Source organism: Ursus maritimus, unplaced genomic scaffold, assembly GCF_017311325.1.
Source record: "Ursus maritimus isolate PB19 unplaced genomic scaffold, ASM1731132v1 scaffold_21, whole genome shotgun sequence".
Classification (NCBI taxonomy): domain Eukaryota; kingdom Metazoa; phylum Chordata; class Mammalia; order Carnivora; family Ursidae; genus Ursus; species Ursus maritimus.
In genome coordinates this window covers 39,838,119-39,862,835 of record NW_024424564.1, presented here as the reverse complement: position 1 = coordinate 39,862,835, position 24,717 = coordinate 39,838,119, and the positions used below count along the sequence as shown (strand labels likewise).

The window sequence follows — 24,717 nt, the reverse complement described above, 5'->3', positions numbered from 1 at the left end:
CCTCCCTCGGTCCATCTCTCCATCTTCTGCTCGACAAACGTTCTGAGTTCCTGCTTGGTGCCAGGCATCAGGCCAGGCCCCGGGCACGTAACCCATTCACCGAACTTACTGTCTGCTCTGAATTAGGCCCCAAGGACCCACTGTAAACCCACAGTAATAACTAGCAGTTCTGGAGCTAGGCACAATTCTAAATGCTTTTCACATGTTAATTCATTAATCCTCAAAGCATCAGAAGTGATTTCTAGGCGGAGACCCGAAGTGAGCCAGCGAACCAGGAGCCTATCTGGGGAAGCAAGACAAAGGCGAGTGAGGTGCGTGCCTGGGGTGTGCCTGGCAGGTGCGAGGACCCACCATGAGCCCGGGATGTGTTGGGAGGACCCGGGCCTTCACTGTGCCATGGAGGGTGCTGCAGGACTGCCAGGCCCCGACTCGGGTTCCACAACAGCTCTGCAGCAGCGTGAGAATGTTCTTTGGCAGGAGGAGAGGTAGAGGCTGGGATAACGCAGGGCAGGCTGGAGGAGAGCAGCAGTGGGGGGTGGGGAGAAGCCCTTGAATCCCGGATCTATTTTGAAGGTGGAACCGAGAGGATCTGCGTGTGGACTGAGCACGTGCGTGGAAAAACAGGTGTCCAGGAAGGACTCTGAGGATTTTTGCCCTGAGCTCCTGGAAAGAGGCGGCTGCCACTGGCTAGGTGGGAGATAGGAGATGAGCAGCTTTCCTCAACGCCGGGCGTATTAATGAAGATGTCCAGGAAGCCGATGGGGAGGCGCGTCTGGGGTCCCGGGGGCCGGTGTGTTAGCAGAGCAATACTAGGAACAGGAACTGTGCCTGCTTCGTTCCGTGATCCCCTCGCGTGCCTCCCACGGCCGGCACTGGTGCAGCGGGTGCAGCGTGGAACGCGGCAGGCACCGGAGGACAGACGACCAGGGAAGAGGCCGGGAGGGCCGAGAGGCCAGCGTGTGTGGTTATTAGTCCCAGAGGGGTGTGGGTGTGGGGCTGCAGGGCCGGGAGGTCAGCCGTGGCCACCCGTGCTCGCTGAGCCTCCAGGCCGCGATGGAGCCAGGGCCCTTCCCGGCGGGGGGGGGGGGGAGGGGGGGTCGCACCCAGCAGCTGCCAATGCACAAGGGGGGCTCGGCCGCCAGGCTTGCATTAGATCTGAACGGTGTCCAATTTGCTGGAATCCATTATCGACTCTCGCTGACCCGCTGTCTGCCCTTGGAGAAACGTCTCCACTGTACTGTCGGAGCCAATGTTAGCTAAGACAAATAGCAGGGGACACGTTAATGTTTCCAATGTGCTGAAGACGCTGCTGGGGGCAGGGTGGAATTTGGGAAGGAGCCCGGGGAGCAGGGAGGGAGAGATGAGCTGCCGCAGTGGGCTGGGGGTTGTTCTGCCACCTGAGACAAAGGGCCGTCTATTCCCTTCCTGAAGTTTCCTGAGGCACCCTGAGGAATCACCTGGCCCCGGTCCTCCAACGCCCCACAGGCCTACAACCAGAGCATAGGTTTGGGGCTGCCCCAGGTGGCCAGCCCCGCTAGCTGTGTGACTCTGGGCAAGGGACTCACGGGCTCTATGCCTCAGTTTCCACACTGGTACATCTCACAGGATTATTGAAAGGATTCAGTGAAAGAGCATGAACTAGCACAGTGTCAGTCATGCAGTAAGAGCTCACTAATTGTTACTGATGATGATGATTTACTGAGCACCCAGAATGTGCTGGCATGAGGGACGCCTTGCCATCTCACAACTTGACCACCTCCCATGTCAAAGAAATCCCTAATGCCAGCACATTCTAGATGAGTTACCCAAGGTGGAGAAACTCTCCAAGGATCTCTGAAAACGGAAGGGAGCAAAATTTCTCAGCCTGCTTGTCGAATGAATAAAAGCTGGGCTTTTAGAATCCATAGTGATTCTGTGGCCACGTGACCATGTGCTTGGAGCAGGTGAGCCTGTGAGTCCTGCCCACCCCAGCCCAGCCTGGCTACCAGAACTGCAGGCCTACTGAGTCTACCTTGACCCTCCAACCCAGGTGATCTTGGACTAGAAAAATATTGAGAACCCATGACTGGGGAAGAGGGATGTAGGCCCGTCTGTGGCCAGGGTCACACTGTGCTTCCGCCGTGTTCCAGCACCCAAGTGGGCATCAGGCTCCGTCCCTCCTGCCCAGTCTCACTGACCAGCCTCAGAGTGGCCCAGGTCCCGGCTTCCCATCCTGAAATCTCACCTGGAGGACATGCTGCTCTGCTCAAGGCCGAACATCCCTGAACACCGTGTCCTTAGGGTCTGCTTGCCTCCCACAGGGACAGGGAGCTCTGCACAACCCTAGCAGCCCAGCCCGCCACCCCACCTATAATCATCTCCAGGCCCCTCTTATAGACTTCGAGAACAGCCCACCCACAGTGTGCCTGAGGGGTACACTTCACAGAAAGCCGGGATCTTCTGGTTTTAACCTCAGTGATTTGTTTTGCCTGGTCTTCCGTAATGTTGGGGATGAGAATGTCTTATTATAAGATTTTCAGACACATCAAAAGGATTGATTGACCCCATCGCTTTCATAGAGAGAATTATGAGCTGGTAGAAAGAGTAGAGGCTTTATGAGTACAAAGACTTGATCTGGATGCAGCAAGGCCTCTCAGGGGCTGGCCCCCCTTGGACTCACCCCCTCTGAGACTCAGCTTCTCCATCTGTGTCAGATGGGGCGGTTACGAAGATGAAGTGAGACCATGGACATGATGAACGGGTAGTGGGACTGGACTGTGGCAGGGGGTTAGCATTATTGTTTTTTAACTTTTTAATTAATTTTTTTTCTCGAGAGAGAGAGAGAGAGAGCAGAACGAGTGGGTGGGGACGGGCAGAGAGAGAGGGAGAGAATCTTACGCAGACTCCGCACTCAGTGCAGAGCCCAACATGGGGCTTAATGTCACGACCCTGAGATCATGGCCTGAGCCGAGATCAAGAGTTGGATGCTTACCTGGCTGAGCCACCCAGGCGCCCCCAGCATTATTATAATTGTTATTGTCACTGTTATTTTTTTGCCTGTTCAACTCCTGTGACTTTTCCTTTCTGAATCGTATGGTTGCTTACACCCTTAAACTTCTTACCATGCCATTTTCCCTAAAAGCTGCTGCAATGGGTGGGGGGACCACACTTCTTTGGGATATTGGATGCTATCCCAATAATGCCTGGCGTTGCATGGGTACACAGTAAAGGCTTTGGAAACTGCCGTCAGTAACGTAGTTCATAATAATACTAATCTATTCCCACGTTCTAGTACCATGTTAATCGCTTTATAAACATCCTCATGTAGCCTTCTCCACCTTATATAGGAGTTTATTGCTAATGTTACCACCATTTTACAGATGAGGAAACTGAGGTACTGAGTTAATTTGCCCGAAGTCACATAACTAGTAAGATGTGGGGATGGGACTTGAACCCAGAGGATTTAACTTTGGAATCTGCCCTTCTGACCACTATACTGCCTCACGAGTGCGTAATTTTCAGAGCAAACACAGAAGGGAAAAAAGCCCACTGATGTTTCATCTGGGATTTCTAAAGTTGAGTCATGAATTACAGGTGCCGGGATAAAATGAATGATAAATTCCAGAAGTTTGTGTGGGGACAGCTGTAAGAAAGACGGGCACCACAGCTTATGAGGGTGGTCAGCACTAGTTCTGGCTCTAAGCGAAACCAAGAGGAGATCAGGGGAAGGATGAAACAGAAGATGGAATGATCCAGGGTGCCCTGGGAGGCTTCTGACCTCACCACTCAGCACGCCGGGAACAGCATCTTTTCCTGTCCCCGCGGAGCGATGCTCTGTGGCCGTGCAAGAGGCACAGAAGAGCCTTTCTCCGAGTCACCGACGAGATCCAACCGCAAGCAGATAATTGTGCTCCCATTACTCCGCTTATTTTACAGATGAGACTATCGAGACCCAGGGAAGTGAAACCGCTTGCTTAAGGTCCCATAGTAGGTAAGCGGAAGCCACGTGTTACTGATCAACCTCATTCATTCATCCAGACACGTAAGGAACACGAACTCCCTGAGATTCCCCAGGGACAAGCACCACGTTCTCAGGGACTCAACCATGCAGACCAGCCCGGTCCCACCGAGAGAGTGTGAGCCACACTTCCCACTCGAAATGTTCTCACAGCCACGTTTAAAAAGTAAACGGGTGAAATTAATCTTAAATCAGTATCTCCAAAATATCGTAATTTTAACAGGTCATCAATATTTAACAATATTAGTGAGATATTTTACTTTTGGGGGCTGGGGTATAAGGCTTTGAAATCCAGTGTGTATTTTACAGAGAAGTGCATCTCAATTTGGACTGAAAACGTGTCAAGTGCTCGTGGCCACCATACTGGACGGCACAGATCCAGATCCGTGGTTCTCCGTCTCAGGATGTCTTAGAGTCACATGGAGAGCTCGTTATAACTACAGAATTCAGGTCCCACCCGGAGACTTTGGAGCTGGAAGGGGAGGCCTGGGAATCTGTATTTCAACCAGCATTCCAGGCGATTCTGATATAACAGGTTATTCTGGAACCACTGAGCTGATAAAATGAAATGCGGCCTGGTCACTTGTCGTACCTAATAGATAATGGCCATTTAGCAAGTGAACACTCTTGCTTATTAGTTCATATTGATTAGGGAACACTTGATCTTAACGAGCAAAATCTGAATTAAAGACAACATCGGGTTTACATTCAGCCGAATGACTTCTAAGAATAAAGAGTAAACTCAAAAGAGTCTTCAAGTAGAGGGTGTTTGTTTAGGTAAGACTTCCTGATTAAAAATAAAGAATATTCATCTGCACACTTTGTCAAACTCTTGAAAAGCTAATTAAGTCTCTTAAGATGAAAGAAACCTTCCGTCCGGTCTCCGGCACAATTTGCAGAACAGAAAGCTTCCTTGGCAGCCAATGGACAGTTAGGTGGGTGGAGGGATGGTGGATGGTGGGGATGCCCATGCTCAACTGGGAACGGCAGGAGTGAGGAGCTACTCATCACAAACTTTAATTATGCACTTTCTGTGTACGCCAGACACAGTCCTCGGCCCTGAAGCTCCAGGGGCGGAAGAGGACAGGTCATGCTCGGGACGGGGTTCACGTAGTAGCTAGTGGGACAGACGAGGAGGTGCAAAGCTCTGGGGGGGGCGTAGGAAGGAAAAAGTCAATTCTACCCTGGAGCCTGGGAAGGCTCTTCAGATAGGAACGGAGTGGAGTGTTGGGTGAACACAAAGTGTTTCACAGGTAGAGACTGTGGACACGGGCAGAGAGAGCCAGCACCTTGTCCCTGAGTGATGGAGTAGTACGGGCAAGGAGAGGAGATGCTGGGGGACAAAGACCGAAGTGACGCTGGGAAGATGGGATGACGCGGGGATGGTGAAATGGCTTGACAGCCAGGCTGAGACACTAGGATTTAGTCCAGCAGGTGACGAGAGGCCATACCTGGGGTTATAGGGATGCACACAGCAGGGCTTCCGTCGACGATGGGTGAATGAGTGAATGGACTGATAAATGATAGACTGAATGGGCACACAGAGGCCAGCAAGGCGGAGGGGCAGCTGTCCAGGTGAGAGGGGGTAATGAGACCTGGACCAAGTGCTGACAGCAGATGGGAGATGTTTTCAAATGATCCAGAGTAAGGAAGGTAAGACTTGAGACTGCGGTAGGGAGTCGCCCTCCTCATGGCGAAGGCCGACATGCGATGCTATCGTGCAGGAGGCTAACAGCCCCAGGACAGCAAGGAAGAGGCTGATGAAGCCAGAGTCTCCAGGAGCCCTGAGGGAGGAAGAGGCCGAAGGCTGGGATTTCCACAGCATTCCTTTCCGTGGGCATGCTTAGGCACTTCGGTGCAAGATCCTCATCTAAGGGGCGCCTGGGTGGCGCAGTCGTTAAGCGTCTGCCTTCGGCTCAGGGCGTGATCCCGGCGTTCTGGGATCGAGCCCCACATCGGGCTCCTCCGCTAGGAGCCTGCTTCTTCCTCTCCCACTCCCCCTGCTTGTGTTCCCTCTCTCGCTGGCTGTCTCTCTCTGTCAAATAAATAAATAAAATCTTTAAAAAAAAAAAAGATCCTCATCTAAGAAAAAATACATTTTTCTTTCTATAGGGAGATCATCAGTTTGGTCAGAAGTGCAAAACACCTGCGAAAACCAAGTGGCTGGGGGGATACAGGGGAGCAGGAGCCCTCGCCCTGGGCTGGTGGGTGTCCTGACACCCACACACTTCAGAGAAGCCCTTGCACTCGTGCCTGCAGAGATAGGCATGCACTAGAACATCCGAATTAATGTCTGCAAAAACAAAACACTGGAAGCAGCCTATGTGGCTCCCTGTAAGGAGATAGATAGATAGATAAAATGAATATAGTTCTACGTTAGGAAACAATACTACGATTAGAACCAACTGAGCGCTGGACCTCAAAATCCAAAGTTGAGTGGAACAGGCATGTGGTGGAATAATATACCCAGGATGACAGCACCTGCAGGAATTGGGACAACAGCGACCCGTACCGCATGTCGTATGTGGTTATAGAGAGCGGAGGTAAAAGCGTAAACACATAGGCTGGTATTTATGGGAAATTCACAACAGGAGACTGGCAGGAGGGGGATGAAGAGGAGACTCCAGAGAGACCTCTCCCTCGGTGACGAATTATCCCTACCATACATGCAGACCTAGACAAGAGCTGCAACAAATATGCCAAAATGGTTACTTTGGGACGGTGAGGAGGAAGAGTGTTGATTATTTGCTACACTTACAAAACTTTCGCAAACTTGGGGGGGTGGGTGGTGGAAATGGTAGAGTAGGAGGGAGCCAAACAGAGGCTTGGAAATTACCCAGCCCTACCAACTGGCCTCCCCCCAGCAAAGGAGCGGGCAGATGGTTACAGAATGTACCTGGAAGGTGCCCATGGGGTCTAACGTTGCATCGCATACACTCAGATGACCGCTGGGGCAAAGGCAAAATAAACACTCTCTCCATGCTTCCCTTTCCCAGCCCTGCACCCAGGCCAAAGTAAGGGTGCGGCTGACATCATTTATCGACACAAGGACGGCTTCATCTGCATGCCTTTAGTAACAGTCTTCATCTGGTTGGCTCCTCTTGGGGGCCGTCCCCCACCCCCACCCCATTCCCAGCAGACCAGGAACAGGAGCCTCACTGCACAGCAATACACCAAGTCACGTCTGCGTGCGGCAACGCCAAACACGCACAAGAAAGAACGCTGACGGGGGCACGCTAGGGCTGCCCCGGCATCATGGGGTTCCCTCCCCTATTTCTGGCAAAGAGCTCTGTGGTGATAGAATTAAAAAAAAAAATTAATAGTAAGTTGAAGCACATAACGTGTGGAATTGAGAGCAAGGAAGCATTCTTATCACTATTTTTGAAGCAAGATAAAAATATCTGTCTGGAGCGCCTTTCTTGCAGCCAGGAACTGTGCCTTAGTCATCTTTATGTCTCGGGGCTTTGCACAGAGTAGGTGTTCAGGAAATGCTTGCTCAATAAGCGGAACCACAAGGCCACACACACACACACACACACACGTTCTTGAGAACTATGTTTTTGCTTTTGTGAGATTCATTTCTCCTCACGGGGCAGGACCACCTAGACGGTGACGGAGGTAGATTCTGGAGATCAAATTGCTCAAGTTCTTGGACCAGACATGGGCCCTCTCTTTGCCCTGTACCTTCATCTCACAGTATCTTGAAGAGGGCCAGACAAGGCCCTTCACACCACAGTTGGTACAAAAGATGCACCCACTACACGTCAGTAATTTTCACCACTTAGCTGGGTGGACAGGCAAAACCCATGTCCATTCTACAGATGGGAACGCTGCGGTTCAAAGAAGCCCTGTGACTTGTTGGAGGCCACACACTTTACTGGTGACAATGCCAGGGTTTGAAGGCAGCTCCTCTAGGTCCAAAGGCCCCTGCTGTTGGAATTTCCCATTAGCTGACTCAAGGACCAACTTCCAGAGTCTTCTCCAGCTGCTTTGTTTTCTACCCAGCAAAGGGTCTGGTGGGAACTCCCTCGGCCAACTGGAAGCTCTGGATTTTTGCAGCGCCAGGCCAGGAATCTGACTCAGGCCCGGGGGACTCTAATTCCCACATCAAAGCCAAGAGCTCCAAGTCGCTCTGGCTAAGTGCAGAGAAGGCAGAAAGTCCTAATGCAAGAAGACAATGGAGACTCCCAATGGGCTTTAATCACTCCCCACTCACCCAGGACTGATGCCCAGAGATGAACAGTTCCAGCGACAGCCTGGCCTTTCTGTTCCAAGAGTTAGAGAACTTTGATCCTCGGTGCTCAGAAAAGCTCACACCCCTCCTGCCACGTTCATGCTTCGTTTTACTGAAGTGAACACGAGCCCGGGGAGACTGCCTGGTTGGGGGCTCAGGTGAAGGCACGGTCCCTCCGCAAAAGCAGCGCTGGGACAGGGGCTGGGGCTCCTGACCGCGGGCCCACGTTTTTCGTGGAAATGACCCCCACAAGCACATTCAAAAACTACCCGTGACTGGTGTCCTGGCCACCAGACAGACCTTTGAACTCCTAGGGCCTGGTGCGGTGCCTGGCATAGAATCCATGCTTGATGGGTGATGAGTAAGAGGACGGATTAACAGGGAGACTAACAAGGGGGCTCCCACTGGGTCTTTCCAGCAGCCCTGAGAAGTGGCACGATCTGTATTTCACAGGTCACGGAAACGGAGATTTGAGGAGGTTACGTGGCTCGTCGGGGCCCCCCCACTGCTGAGGGGTAGAGGTGGGTGTGAACACAAATCTGCTGGGCTTTTGGACTTTTGAGCTGTGTATGTCCCGGATACTAAGCTGCCTCCCTACTGTCTTCTAATACGTGGCAAAGCTTTCTGATCAACAGATACGCCAGTGAAGCCAGGGCAAGACCGTAACCTCTAGTATAAACCTAAGAGCCAGATCTAATCAGCTGCCTGTTTGGGGGTGTTTTTTTTAATGGTCCTTGAGCTAAGAATGATTTTTATAGTTTTATGTGGTTACATACTCCTATATATTCCCACACAATATCCTCAATTTTGCCTCATGGCCCACAAAGCCTTAAATATTTACTACCTGGCCCTTGAAGAAAAAGTTTGCAGACCTCTCATATGAATAAGCTACATCTTGTTTTATTTGAGGTCCCAGAGAGCAGGGGTGTGGCTGAAGCCAGGAGCTAGAGACCTCCTCTCTAGACTCGGGCCTTGTTCCCCCTCCAACATCAGCTCTCACCACCACACACCTGCTCTGTCAGACTAATGCCTACCTACCCGTCAGTCCCAGCTTGGTTGTCTCTTCCTCCAGGAAGCCCTCTCTGATTCCCAGAGACCAAACCAAACAGGGGCCCTTTCCTGTGTTCTCATTTTCTCACAGACCCCTGAAACCCCCACTGCCTGGCACTTTCTCGTCTTCCCCCAGATGGACTGCAGACACTATGAGGGCAGGCACCCTTCTGCCAGGGGCGAGAGACAGTATAACGTGGGTGACCACACATCCTGGTTTGCCAGACAGACCCTGCCTACGCCTGTTGACCCGCATGAGTATTAACAACACCCCCAACCTTCTCAAGAGAGTCCCGTTGTAGAGGATAAACCATATTGCCAGCCTACGAATTGAGGACTAGCTCAAGAGTATGGGCTCCAGGTTCAAATCTCGGCGGTGTGACAATGGGTGAAGTAACTAACTTCTCTGTGCCTCAATTTCCTCCTCTGCAAAATGGAACTAGTAATAGTGTTTACATCACAGGTTTGTTTGTGGGGATTCAATGAGTTCCTAGACATTAAACACCTAGGACAGTACCCGGCAGACGGCAAATGCTATGGAAGGGTCAGCCATCGTTGCCAACCGGTCACACGGAATCCACGAGGCCTCCTGAGGGGTCTTGTCCATGGCAGACAGTCATACATGCTTCCTGGACCAACAGAGGAGAGACGAGGCCGGCCCCAAGGCTCTGCCTGTCAGAGCCGGTCAGGGAGCAGCTGAGTTCATGGGCTTCCTACCCCAGGACCCGAGGCCTGAGGCTCGCACCGTGGGTGTAAGTGCTCAGAGATTTATTCCTGGTCTCCTCTCTACCTTTCTAGATGGAGCACTGATTTCAGTTTGATACAAGTCCTCCCAGACTATTTTCTGTATGTTCCTAGGCCTCTATCATAAGTGCACCCCTAGAAAGTATGCCGTAAGTTTCTTAAGATAAAAGGTATTGTACAGAAAGTATCTCTTAGCTACTTGGTTTTTCCCTTCAACAGTAGAATAGGAATTTATTAGACTGAGAGCTACCTTATTCTTGCTAATTGTTGCATCGTATTTTATAGTTTGGATATAATACAGTTTATTTGGCTATCCAAACCATTCCCTGTTATAAACATGAGTGCCATCGCGAGTATCTTTGTCGGACCTCTGTAAACTCTGGAGAAATCTTCCAAGATGTTCACATCTCTTTTTAAAGCAGGCTGTTGCTCACTGTTTTCTCCCGGACTGGCCAGAGGAAGGCCCCAGATACTGGTCATGCTTCTTCTCTGAGCTAGAGTCACAAATCAACTTTTATTCCTCATCCACTAAGTGAACTTTTAAAAAAAATTAACAATCGTTTTAGCTAATAGAAAAGAGAAATACAAATGAAGTGACCCAACTCTCCAAATGCACAGAAGATGCTGGGATAGGAAGGAACGTCGACCTCATCAAGGTACGGCGCAGAGTCTCTGGAATGCAACGCTGCCTGTCAATTCCCCTTGAATAGAAAGCTATTAACCGGATTCTCACCTTATTTACAGGTACCATGTCATTTTAATGAAAGCTAAATCTTGCTTGCTCGGTCTTTTCAATCCTTTCTCAGCTCAATTGCTTTCCTGTGGCTACATGGGAATAATTCATATTTAAATCTTCGCCTTAGTCACGAGAGTTTTAGCTCCCCTGAATGGAGAGGCAACTGCTACTCGACAAATTAAAAATACTCTAGAGAACTTCACGCAAACTCACCCAGCTCTCCACGTTGAATCGACCAATGGTGATTTCTGCACAGTGATTTTTATAAAAAATATACTCTTGCATTATGTGAGAAGAGGTGTGTGTGTTGGGGGTGGGGGGACAGTGAAGAGAAGAAGGGGAGAGACGCCCTCAGGAGAGGGGGTTAGGAGAGCGGCATGCAGGGGACAGAGCTGGGAGAAGAGACAGAAAGATGGATTCTTCTCCCACGTTAAGCCGATGGTGCCTTCGCTGGCCTTGATTTTCCTGAAGACGGTCTTCCTGGGGCTTTGCCTCTCCCAGGGCAGCCCCAACCTCTCCCCGGGGTGCAAGGTGCCTCCCCCACCCAGTCTCTAGTCCTGGGCAGGTGCCCCGTATGTCTTGGGCACTGCTGTAAGACAGCACCTAACACAGTGCCTGGTCCAGAACGCATCAAATACACGTAGCTACGACTGTCAGTCCTATTATTACAGCAAGTGCTCAATAAACGGCTGCTGACTCACCACATGAAAGAGAAGCCTGAATGGACTATCCCCACCTTTCCTCCACATGCTAGAGGTGAGTCTCGCCACGGCCTCCACCGGGTCACAGCACCAATACGAGGGTCTCCCGTGTCTGTGTGACGTGGGACAGGACTGTCGTTGGACCCCACCCTCGGCAACGGAAAGAGACTCCAATGCAGTTTGATCAGAACAAAGCACATTCCTTGCAGGACGTGGCAGGCGATTTGTGGCCCTGGGGTGGCAGGTTGGGTAGGCAGGGATTTGGGCTGGGACCAAATCAGGCACCAGGACAAGGGCTCCAGGGATTTCTCTAAACCTGCCTTCCTCACTGCAAACTTTTCAGGCACATTAAAACCCAGCAGAATTACAGTCGCCCGAGTGCTTGCATCTCATCTACAATATGGAAGGATGGGACCAGTGGGTCTCTAAGCCTCTCCTCTGCTGTAACGCCTTACAGCATACACTCAGCCCCCAACTTACAGACACAGAAGTAACCACATCGTTGTGTTTTCTGAGAATTACAGGGCCACCTGATGTCATGCAGGGAAGTGACACACAGAGAGCATGACCACAGTATTGCTAAACTCAAGTGTGAACTCTTACCCTGCACACACTGAGAGCAGGAAATAGAGTGACAAGCGCCGCCCCCACCCAATGGCATGAGACAGTGTGACACGCAGATGTGGTAGAAGAACAGTGCCCAGTGTAGCAGAGGACAGCATCTGGACCATTTCTCCACAGGAAGGAGTACTAAAATCTGAAGTTGTGAAAAAAGCGTTTTTTGGAGCTCTGGGAATATGGGTAAGTCCAGAAGAAAAGGCCATTTCTTTAAAAGGAATTGTGAGCTCAACTGACCTTGGCATCCATCCTCCCATCTCAACTGGTAGCAACTGTTCACCTCCCCGAAATTACCTAAAGAACACCCTGGGACGGAGTCCTTGCCCTGCTTCCTAGCTGTGACGGTCGGCAAGTTCTTAAGCTCTTGGACCTCAGTTTCCTCATCTGTAAATTGGGAATTATCATGGCATCTACTTAATGGGGTGCTTGGAAGCTGAAGTGAGATAAACCGAGTAAAGCACTTAGCATGGGGCATGGTACACAGTAAGTGCTCCATAAATCCAAGCCATTATTATTCACCATTATTACTGCCGTGCTAAGATTTATATACATTTGCTAGTATCGCTAACGTACAAGGTGCCTTTGAGAATTCAGCTGACAACCACAGGCTTGAACACCCAAATGAGAAAAAGACCAAGCATACACTGATGGACCTGGAAGTGCTGGTCCCTGGCATGGGTCGTTGCTGACTTCCCAGAGCAAGTCCTGACCCCTATGCCCTACCACAGCCCCTCTCAGCACCTGGCAACATCCGGAGGGGTTGCTGTGGTAACCATAGGTCTGCAGCGTCTACACGGGAGAAGGACCACGTGCCCTGCAAGCTGGGCCTACACAAGTCTCGAACCACCTCCTAGAGAGCCAAAGGACTGACGACATAAAGACTTAAAACAAAGCCAAGGTCAACAATCATGAATCTTCTAGCAGCAGCTCCTTCTTCCGACACAGGAGCATGCGCACTTCCACGCCTGGTCCGGGAGACCTACAAGTCTAGAAGGTGACACAGGAGAGCTGAATTCGTGTGGGCCTAGTAGCAGAATCAAGTTTCCTGCACGTTGACAGCGATCGTCAGCCAGCCGCCTGGCCTTCCGTGTCTCCTGCAGCTGGGTGACAAGGCAAACACAGAGGACGGTCTCTGAGGAGCACGCCGGTCCCACGGTCCGGCGACCAGGGACAGTCGGCCAGACCCTGGAGCACGCTCCCATTTGACTTTTAGAAAAAGTCAGGTCAACCTTGTGAATCACTGTAGCAATGTTTTGAATGACTTTCTGGAACCACTGGAAAACAGCAGAGCGTCTGCCCAAGAAATCCCCAAATAGCACAGGAGTAATGGTGCAGATCTGTTCACGCCTCGGGGGTGCCCAGGCAGAGAGGGGGCGCTCAGCACCGGCAGTGCTCGGAGCTGAGATTTTGATCTAACTCGCTCTAAATGAAAGCCCGGGTCAGTCCTTCGCACCAACGCCTCCACCAGCTCAACCACACAGCAAGAGTGCTGCCTACCGCACTGACGAGCGCTGGGGTACCCTCGGCGCTCCAAATACATGAGCACGTCTACTCCTCGAAGCAATCCTGCGAACAGGTGTTTGCCAACGTGGAGAAATGGAGCTCCGCGAGGCCCACCCTTGCCTGAGGTCACACAGCTAATTAGTAGTGGAATCCCTGCTCGCTGACTCACACGGTATGCCTTCATGATTAATGTTTAAAAATAGAAAAAAGGCATTCAAAATTTATCACTGGATGATAAATCACCGCTTAATTTTTCTCAATACAAAGCAACTCTAAGTGACCGGCGACAAGCCTATGTATTAAGAGTCATAAAGTAAGTTTGGGTTTTTTACACCAAACCACCTCAGTTGCTTATATATAAACATCGAGGAATAGAAAAACAAAATTTCAAGCCAAATTGAACAAAAAGTATGCAGTAACATCACCCCTCAGCTCTTTCAGGAGGCTATACATTAAGTTTTTTTTTTTTTTTTTTAAAAAGGCCTTCTACCTAATGCTTCTAGAGAAATAAGACAGATGAGGTTTTACAGATTTATTTCAGCATAAATTAATGCTAACCGTCTGGATGGATAAGATAACCAAATAGCCATAAAATCTTGGCAACCTCCAGCGTAAGAAAAATTGCTTGGGAACAGAGAGGAGGAAAAAAAAAAAAAAATCCGTGCAGTTTGTTGGAGGAATTCCAAAGTGATCACACAGTTTACTAAGATTTTGACTTACTCGTGCACTTTAATCATAATATATTTGCAGCGTGGGGACCGCAGGCCGTCTTTGAAGGGACAAGGTTATGCAGATAATAATTCCTTACAGTGGCAAAGCACCCTGACTCAACAAAGGTGTCTGGCTTTCATTTTGAGATTTCCGATGGCCCCGGGAGCTAGGGAGGAGTAGGGCCTACCATTCTCTGCTTGCAGATGCTGGAACTGCGCTCAGAGAGGGAACAGACGGCTGGCTCTGCCATTCAAGACCGATGCCCTTTTCACTACCCGGTGCTGAAGCCCATTCACCCAACCCTCCATCCATCCATCCACCCACACATCCACCCGGCCATCTGTTCATCTGTATTTCCTACCAAGTTCTATGTATTCTGTAATCCTTCAAAAAAGAAAGAAAAGAAAAGGGCTCCTTTGGGGTGGAGCCACCCCCGGGTGTCTGGGCACAGTTTTGCAGGAAGACCAACCTTCCCTGCCAGTAACGCCACTGGCTCGGGGATTCGGAGCCCCGCCCTCCTTCCTGGTTCTGCTCTGTCTCCCTGCCCCTCCCTCATTTCCACTGCTCTCGATTCTTCTGCCAGCATGGTGCACGGACGGTCAAGTGCTAACCATTTTAGGAAGATTCGTTCACCTCTCTGCCCTTCTGCAAACCTACTGGACTGGTGGGACTCCTGCCCCACCACGCTACCTCTCCTCCAGCTTGGGACCCACGGCGGACAAACAGGAGCACAGAGGAAACCGAATCCGGGGACGAGCATGCAAGAGCGGTGAATTTTCCCACAGATGTAAATGCACGCCTGTTTACCCGCACATTCATTCATCCACTCGCTAGTCCTTCCTTCACTCCACAAATAGCCCTAAGCATCGAGCCACTAATCAGCAATGTGTCCAAGGGACAGAGCAATGAATAAGATTCAAATGTCAACTAAAACTGGTCAAGTAGTTCGAAGCCATTTTCCCTTGGGGGTGATAGTCTGGTGCTGGAAAATCAAGGGTGGACCCCCGTTGAAGTCTGGGAGTGGGTGGTCGGGGATCTCACCGTATCTTACTGTGTCCTGAGGAAGATCGGTCCACACCACCTGCTCTGAACCGTGTATTCTGACTTCACGGAGTTGCGACCAGCTGTTGCACACAACGTGCTTGGTGTAGCCACAGCTGGGTGTACCTCGGCCCTGCTGTAACCACGGGGCGCCTCCAAAGCGCGACTCCAAATAAAAACAGGGTCAAACCGAAAAGTAACTGTAAGTCCAACCCGTTTCTGACTTTTCCCACGAGGACTACGTTGATGATTTATATGAACGTGGCTTCGCATAAGAATCAGCGGGAAAGTGTGACCTTCAGACCCTGCGAGGGCACCACGACTAACTCTAGACTCTCTGTCCGTCTGTGGAAAACAAGAGCTCGAACTCCAGAGAGATGGCAAGCTTCAGTACCAAGATCTGGGCCGAGACGGTACAGGTGTTAGCAAAGCTGGGGTAAGCAGGGGTGAACCGAAATCAAGGACCCACTTGTGTCTGGTGGTCAGCGAGGGCTTCTTGTCACCAAGGACGGAACTAACAATACAACCGTAATAAATGCGGCTGTGCCTGCAGGCAGGGAAAAGTGGAGGTTTGTCTGTTTAAGATTTTATTTATTCAGGGTGAGGGAGAGAGAGAATGTCTCAAGCAGACTCTGTGCTGAGTGTGGAGCCCGATGTGGGGCTTGATCCCATGACCCTGAGATCATGACTTCAGCAGAAACCAAGAGTTGGACACTTAACCGACCAAGCCCCCCAGGCGCTCCCAAAGCAGAGATGTTTTGCATGCTGTTACTTCTGCCTGCATCAGCTTCAGCCAGAGGAATGCCTGTTTATGCCTCAACACCATGCTCAGGCGAAACCTCCCTCGGGAAGCCTGCCTGATACTTCTGCTCCCTCACCTGGTCCCACCCAGATGGAACCTGCCATTCCCAAGGCTGTACAATATCTATACTTCTAGTATGGCCCAATTCCACATTATGTTACTTCAACATACGTCAAAATAGTGATACAGCTGTTTCTTTAAAAAAAAATAAAAACAAAAAAATTTAAAATGAAAGAAGGGTAGATGAGTGTTTCTAGACTGCTCAGACTGAGAGATAGTAGGCTTATGAAAGTAAACAGGTTTCCTTTCATTGCAGGACTTATCAGAGCCTTCAGTGTGGAGGCGTGCTCTTTCCATTTCCAAGGACTATAGGGGGTGGTGCTTCTCTTCTAGGAACTCTGGCACAATGTTTCACTAGGCTGGTGTGATGACTAATTTTATGCATCGACTTGACTGGGCCACAGGGTGCCCAGACATTCAGTCAAAGGTTATTCTGGGTGCTTCTGGATGAGATTAGCACTGGAATGGTAGGCTGAGTAAAGCAGATTGCCCTCCCAATGTGACTGGGTCTCATCCAGCTAGCTGAAGGCCTGAATAGACCAAAAAGGCCGACTCTTCCCATGCGTAGTGGGAGCTAACTCCTTATGCCCGACTACCCTCACGCTGGGACATCAGTATTTTCCTGCCCTTTGGGCTTAACCTGAAACATGCACTCTCCTGGGTCTCCAGCTTGCCCGGCTGCTTATCTCGGGACTTGCCAATTCCCATAACCACGTGAGCCAATTCCTTATAATAGATCTCCTTGTAAGTATATATACACACACCTCCTAGTGGTTCTGGGTCTCCGCAGAACTCTAATACAGCCGGTACCCCCGAGCAACACCCTTCGGTAAGTGAGCCTGTATTTACGGGGCCACCCTGGAAATCCTTGAGCACAGCCACGGTGCCGACTCCGGTTCAGCATGTAGGACAGGGGCAGACACGCCATGGGTTCGCAGCATGTACATCTGAACCGACGCTAGAGAAAGTCAATGCGGAATTAGGGATCATTTCTATTTTCTGGGATGGTTCCGGGCTTTACTCTAAAAGGACTGGAAATCCAACCTTCACAAACTGAAGGATTTCTTTGCTGACTTCAGTTTTCCATTTTTTATTCTAATGCCCTAGGAGGGGAACAGAGTCGACCCTTACATGGTAATCCTCTCAGATAACGGGTGCGTTTTTGCATTATTTCTGTATGTCTTCTTTTGAAACTGCATTATCCCTGAAAGTAAGGAAATGACATCTTTTTAAAGACAGTGAGATAGTTTTTACACCATAAAATGCACCCGTTGGGAGTATAAGTTCAATAGTTGTTATTTACGGAGTTTGCCACCATCACCATAATCTAATTCTAGTGTGGTTCTATTGCTCCAAAAAAGAAACCTCGTACTAGCAGTTAGCCTCATCCTCCGTTCTGACCATCCCCCAGCCCCATGCAGCCACGGATCCACTTTCTCTGTGGATTTACCTACTGTGGACGTTTCACGGAAGTGAAATGAAATCATACGCTATGTGGTCTTTTGCGACCGCCTTTTTTCGCCTGCCGCAGTTTTTGGGTTCACCTAGTTGTAGCATGAATCAGTACCTCATTCCCTTTTAGGAATGATCCCTTCTCCTGGGCACGGCCATTCAGATGGTAATGCACACAGTCACATGACCCGAGCCAGCTCCTCGCCCAGGGATGTGGAGCTAGAGAAGTTCTGGCCCTTTGCTTCCAAGTACTACACAGCGGACTGGAAAAAGACTCCAAGGGGAGCCCTTGACACTGACGAAGCACTTACCTTTGTGCTACAGGATTTCATCTATCATCTCAGTGAACCCTCACAACCACCTTCTCCAGGAGAGAATATCATCTGTCCCCATTGTTACTGAGGTTCAGAGACGGTGAGGGACTTGTCCAAGGTCACACAGCCTTTAAGTGACTAGACTGAGATTCAAGAGTGGACCTGTTCGACCCTAGTATCTATTCTCCTCCCCCCTGATTCCTCGCCCTCAGCACGAACATGGAGCTTAGCACTCAGCACGGCGGGTCCAGTTCTCCCCCTGCCGGAGGAACAGAAGCGTGTGTGGGGTACGTTAAAGGTCAGGGTGACTTGGAAGTTAGGGTGAGCACGAACCAGAGGAGAAGGGAGAGAGCCTCCCTTTCCATCCGCCCTAGGGCCCGTGTGGGAGCCAAACCACTGTCTCGATGAGCAGAAATAAACCGTCTCCTGAGAGGACGTCCCGGGAGGCCCGGCACTTCTGCCCAATAGTCCAAATGATGGTGTTTCCTAGTAAAACATTCTTGTTTCTGCAGCCTCACCCGGCTCCCTGGACTGGCCCCAGCCCTGCCCACCAGTCCCCCCAGCCCCTGACCACACCTCCCGCCCTCCTGTCGAATTCATAATGTCTACCCACACCTTTTGTTTCGGGTTCTTCCAACCACCAGCCTGCTTCTGCTGCGGGGCTGGGGCACCTGCTTTTTCCCCGATCGTTTCCTCCAAATGCCCCCATGGCTGGCCCCCTCCTCTCCTTCGCATCTCACACCACTTAGATGTCCCCGCCTTAGTGAGGCCTTCCTTCACCGGCCACCCCACTGTCCTGCACCTTACTTGCCGGCTTCATGGGATTCAGGTCCCTCGGACAAAAGCACATGGATCACGGCGCTTCACCAACTGAAAGGGAATCTGGCAGGTGACACAGACTTCCGGGGGCGGGGGGGGGGGGCACAAACAACAAAAATCCCCCAGAGGGGCGTGGGCAAGGCCTCTCCCACTCAGCACCGCACACTCAGAACTGCCTCGTGGCAGGAGCCGGGAATCGTGATGAGCCCACAGTGACTCCAGTGCCACTTTAATGAAGATCTCCCATGGGCTGGGGACCTGTTTCACCTGTTTCCATGCTCCGTTGTGAAGGATGCAAAAGAGAAGGAAAAGGTGCCTGTGCTCCCTCCGACGGCAGGTGTTAGCACAGCCGGGGCTCCCCGGCCACACTGGTCAAGCCCCAGATCCCATGCAGCGTCCACACGGGCCTGGCCTCACCATCCACACAGGGCCCAGTGACAAATGGCTTTGGTTGGGGGCTCTCTCCATTCCTGAGCCATGCGTGGGGCAGGGGCCAAAGCAGAAGCCCCTGCTCCAGAGCTCTGCCCAGGAGAGACTGTGGCCCAGCGAGAGACGTGGGCAGCCTCCCGAAGGCGTTTACAAACAAATACCTATCCTTGTCATCCCCTCCCTCGTCTCCTGCTGGAGGATCTTCACTGTGGGGAAGACATTCAGGGGCAGACCGTGAATCCCACCCCGGGCAGACAGCACTGGCCTGAGGAGTTGCAGCTGCCTGGGTTGGAATTTTGGGCTCATCTACCAGCTGGGTGACCTTGAGCTGAATCTCTTCAAATCCCCCTTTCCTCAGCTATAAGGTGAAGACAGCGCTGTTCACACTCACAGGTCGAGCAGAATGAAATGAGGCCCACGCCACACTTGTCAGGCCTGGTTTGGGTATTTACAAATAAACTGTGCCCAACAGTAGAGATTAAATCCCACCCAAAAAATTAATTAATTAAAATAAAATAAGATGTCATCTGCTCAATGAACATTCACTGCCATTCCCTGAAAAGGTAAATCCTCTTATCTCCCACCCAACAGAAAAATGAAAAAACTCGCTCTTCTTGTTCCTGGGCCCTGCAGACAATGAACATGAAGAAATGGGGTATTCTGTTACACAGAATTATTGTAGTAATAGAAAACGGATATAGTTGCCGAATTAATTTGGCAAAACCTCAAATATGGCTGAATAATCTGTTCGTTAGATTTTTTTTTTCATTTATCAAACTCTGCCTCAGTTTTCCTCATCTGTAGAAGAGCTGAGTTGGGAGAAATTAAATGAATGAGAGCCCAAATGACATTTAGAACGAGACGCGGCACAAAACAAGTCCCAGGTGTTGGCCATTATTATGAGGAATGCCTTCTTCTAAGTGCTCGGGCATGTCCCAGCTCTGGGGCGATGGCCCTCAGCAAGAGCCAGGGTCCCTGTTCCCTTAGAGATCGTGTTGCAGAGGTGGTGACAGGGATCCCAAACAGGAGAGCGAAGCCACTGCTGACGGTGGTAAGCGCTGTGAGGACAGCAAAGCTAGGCGACATCACGCCTGATGGGGAGGCTGGGGAAGACTTCTCTGGGGAGCTGAGATTTCGTCTGAGATTTGGAGCCAACCACATGGAGATCTATGGCGACATTGTTCCAAAGGCCAAAGTCCTACAGCGGGGGCAAGTTTGGGGTGTTTGAGGAACACAGGCCAGCCAGAGAGGTGCTATGGATGAGGCTGGCAGGAAGCAGGGGATCCCCGGCAAAGAAAGGTTCACCGTTCCCTTTGCCAATGACTCTCCAACGGCCCAGCTCGGCAGCACGGCACCTAAGGAGGCCGTGCACCGTAGCTGAAATTCTGCGACTACTCCCAGGGAAGGGCCTCCCCTCCCCCTCTCTGCTCCGCTCCCTTCCAATCTCTACTGGTGTCGCCACCAAACGGACACCTGGAGAGATTTGTACCCAATTCCTCCTGCCAACATCATGTGACCTGCGGAAGGTCGATCGAACAGGGTGGTTATTTAGGCTCTGGGCCCCAATGGGGGCCATAAAGTATCTTGTGCCTCCTTTAATATAAACTCCGCGACAAAAGGCTGCCTTGATCTGCGGCTTTCACAACAATATGCTGTTGGGCAAGCTGACCTCTGCCCCCTTCCTCTTCTCGGTCACACCTATCATCGGTCAGCTGAATAACGTTTTTGTTTCCAACCGAGTCCACTTCTGGTCACTGGAACCAAGTTTGGTTTGTTTCCTGCATTTCACAGGCCATTATTAGAGACCCCCTGACCTATCTGCGCAGATCTTTGTTCATTTTTACCAAGACACTGGGGTCTGTTTGTTGTTACAGGAGCATTAAAAATAATTTAGAAGTCATCCTTGTGAGAATAATGGTTCTCATTTTTGAGGGTCAATTAGCACCAGGCGTGTTACCCACATTCCTTTGTGTTGGGCGCTCAGCAGCCCTGCCACGCTGGTAGTGAAGCCTCTCGTCTTCAGGCGAGGAAAGCAGAAAGCAAGAAATAACCAAGGCTCACAGGTCAGTGAGGGGATGGGCTAGGACTACAGCTGCCGTGCCCGAAGCCAACACCACCTGGCACCAGAAGAAACGAGAACACGGTCAGCATCATGGCAAGATGAGAACGACCATCTGCGGGAGGCAGGGGGATGGCCCCCAGAGAGGGCCAGGTCCTAAGCCCCGGAATCTGTGGCTATATGACCTCACATGGCAACAGGAGGCTCTGGGATGTGATCAAGTTAAGGGGCTTGGAAGGGAAACATTATCCTTGATTATTTGGGTGATCATCGCAAGAGTGCTTACAAGAGGGAGGCAGGAAGGTCAGAGTCAGAGATGGGGCAATGGAAACAGAGGCTGAAGCCATGGAGCCACGAGCCAAGGAATGCAGGCGGCCTCTAGCAGCCAGCAAAGGCAAGAAACAGAGCCTCCCTAAGAAACTCCAAAAGGCACTCAGACCTGCTGACACCTTGATTTCCCCTCCATAAGACCCATATCAGACTTCTGATCTTCAGAGTGTAAAACAGTACATTTGTGTTGTTTTAATCCCCTGACCCGTGGTAATTTGCTCCAGCAGCAATAGGAAATGAATATGCCATTTACAAACTGAAGGCTGGTCTCTTGCCCCAGTGAGATAATGGCTGAAAAATGAAACTTCTATAGAAAGGTAATCCTTCAGCTGTTTCCCTCCTGTGTGGCCAGTATTACCTGGTGTAGGAGGACTGGCTGAGTTGTATCAGGGTGCAGAGGGGGAGCCCCGCCCCTGTGGTCAGTGCTGGGCTCGAGCTCACATCTCCCAACCAATGCATGTGTGACCTTGAGCAAGCCCCCAGCCTCTCCAAGCCCAAGTTCCTCATGCACAAAACTGGGGTGTACCAGAAACTTCTTTAAGGGATTACCAATAATTAACATGACTGAGTGTCTGCAGCCGGCCAGATGGCTGCTACATACTAATACATCTTATATCATTTAAACCTCAAACAACCCTGTAAGAGGGTGATGGGATTAATTTCATTCTATAGGAGAGGAAACCAAGGCACAGAGAAATACATGGTTTAGGGCCAAAAGTCCGACTCTGGAGCTCATGGTTCTTCAACCACTACTGTGCATAAAGTCCCAGCACAGTACCTGGCACTGAGTTAGACACTCCGCTAGTAACAACTGTTACTGTATTCATATTAATATTTGCTATTATTATTTCTACTATTGTTCTTGGTCCCAGTGACTTACGTGGATCCGTAAGATAGTAATGCATCCTGCTGACATTACATCGAGAAGGAAAACAAAGATCGGAAGGACGGGACTCTTGTCACTTAGGCAGAAAAGAGCAAGGCTACGTCTGAGGCCATTCGCTACCATTTTTCATTGTTGTGCATGGGGGCTTGAGAGGGCTCACAGCTCCAACCGAAAAGTCAGCACAGGGGAAGCCAAAGTCATTGATGTCCATGGTAGTTTCTTAATTAGATCCATTTCAGTGGTAAATTCTTCTGTTTCATCAATAATGATGCCTATCATCACCTATTTTTGGTCCAACTTTAAAAAGTATCACTTTCTAAACTTTCATTTGGCCAGAATATTTTAATATAAAAACTGATTAACATGATCTCCTCTAAAAAAGAAAGGTGTAACAGATACCTACACCAAATTGATCTGAACAAGCAAAATACAGTTTTAAAAAAAAAAGTATCTTCAGAGTCATGCAGCAACATTCTTCAGGAAAACACCAAGTATTTTATATTTTACCTTTCAAGTTTCCATGTATTGAGACCTGCTGTTGTGCCTGGGACTTTACATACATCAGTATTTAATGTGTTCAATATCATTAACCTGAGAAAAGTAAGGCTCAGAGAGGTTACGTGGCTTGTCCTGGGCACACAGCATCTGCGTTTGAAAGAACATCTTTTGATATCTCACACAAGTGAAGAAAATCAGGGCATTATATCCCTGATTGAAAAACCAATAAGGGAAAAATCCGTACTGGTTTAAACCCGGGCGGGGGGGGGCCGGCGGTGCAAAGAGAATGTTCTAATCTGCCAGCAAAGACTGAGATTTCTCAGTCAGCAAGAAAAGCCATTCAACATTCAATTAAATTAATAATACATTTTTGGAGCGCTGTGTGTCCTAGAAATCACTGCAAATATTCCATGAGCGGCAGTACCGGGTTCAAATCCCAGCTCCACCACCTATAAACTTGGTGATACCGGGCAAGAAGTTACTGAAACTCTGTGGGCCTTACTTGTTTCCTCATTTGTAAAATGGGGATTATAACAGGGCCTTCCTCATGAGGACGGGGGTGAGGGGGAGGCACGTGAAGCGCTTAGAACAGTGCCTGGCACACAGGCCCTGAGTGAGGCTGGCTACCATTGTGGCGATGTTGGTTACTATAGGGTTTATGAGCTGCTTGCTGCCCACTGTGGCTGCCCACTGAGGAAACACGCAGCACGTTCATGAGAGGTAGGAGTTTTAAGCACGCCACCTTAGAATCGACCTGGAAACATTTCAACTACTAGAACTATGGCTTGACTAGCTAGTACCAAACCTCCTCCCCAAACACGCCAGCAAAGAAGTGCTCTGGGAAACAGCAATCTGGAAAGCACGGCCTTATCCGCGCTGGGAACGGAAGAGAAATCGGGCTCAGGGGAGGAAACTGACCACAACTACCTGCCATTCTCCACCTTCTGGGGAGCGTTGACAGCCGGGGAACACCAAGCAGCCGCAAAGACAGAGGGAAGAAAGCTGCCCCCGCTCTTACGGAGAAGCAGCGGACTGCACCCGTGCCGCTTCCTCACTGTTCAGCCAGCGGGGATTGATGTAAACCCTGTGCCCCACAACTGACTGCTTTCGATCTTCTAGCGGCGCTTCCAGGGGATGTTCTACCAGACTCAGAGAGGTTAAGGAACTTGCCCAAAGTCACACAGCAACAAATCCCAAGCTACTTTCACGAAGCCAAGAAGTGGAGGCATGAAAGGCCATCACTCTAGGAGACTAGACTGAATGTTAAATGAAAGTCTAATCTAGTGGAAAATCCCATTGTCTGGAGGTAGGTTCCAGGGGTGATTACGATGCCCGGATATCACCATAAGGGTGGCTAATATTTAGACGGTGACCCCTGAGCGCAGGCGTACCTGTTACTCATCCCAACTGTTACTCTGTGCATCAGAGATGACTCTGGCCATTGTTCCATGACCCCCATCCCCTGCAATTTGCACCCCACTGTGTGGACAAGACAGGCCTCAGGAAGCCTGTAGGCACTAAGTGCACGTCCTCCGTCGACCGTGCTTCTAGAAACAACTGTCCTTGTGTCGTGCTGATATTCTCAGGCATCTGCGGTCAAGGATCAAAAGCCTGGGCTGCCCAACTCGTATCAAACATACAAAGCCTGAGCAGAAACCACAGCATTCCTCCCTCCAGGGCTGATGATGAAAACATCTCCTAACTGGTATGACAGGTCAGAAGAAACACTGGTG

The 24,717-nt window shown here is 50.3% G+C and overlaps 1 protein-coding gene across 4 annotated transcripts in view; it reads right to left on the bottom strand.

The window, feature by feature from the left end:
- CHST11 (carbohydrate sulfotransferase 11) overlaps positions 1-24,717 on the bottom strand; it is a 250,194-nt gene that overhangs the window by 51,061 nt on the left and 174,416 nt on the right. The window contains exon 1 of one of the 4 annotated variants that reach the window (XM_040637404.1): positions 11,498-12,102. The exons of the other annotated variants lie outside the window; for them this stretch is intronic. Coding sequence (XP_040493338.1) covers positions 11,498-11,662 — 165 coding nt within the window. The 5' untranslated portion in view covers positions 11,663-12,102. Of the gene's footprint in view, positions 1-11,497; positions 12,103-24,717 lie in introns of those variants that run through there. 4 annotated transcript variants of the gene reach the window in all.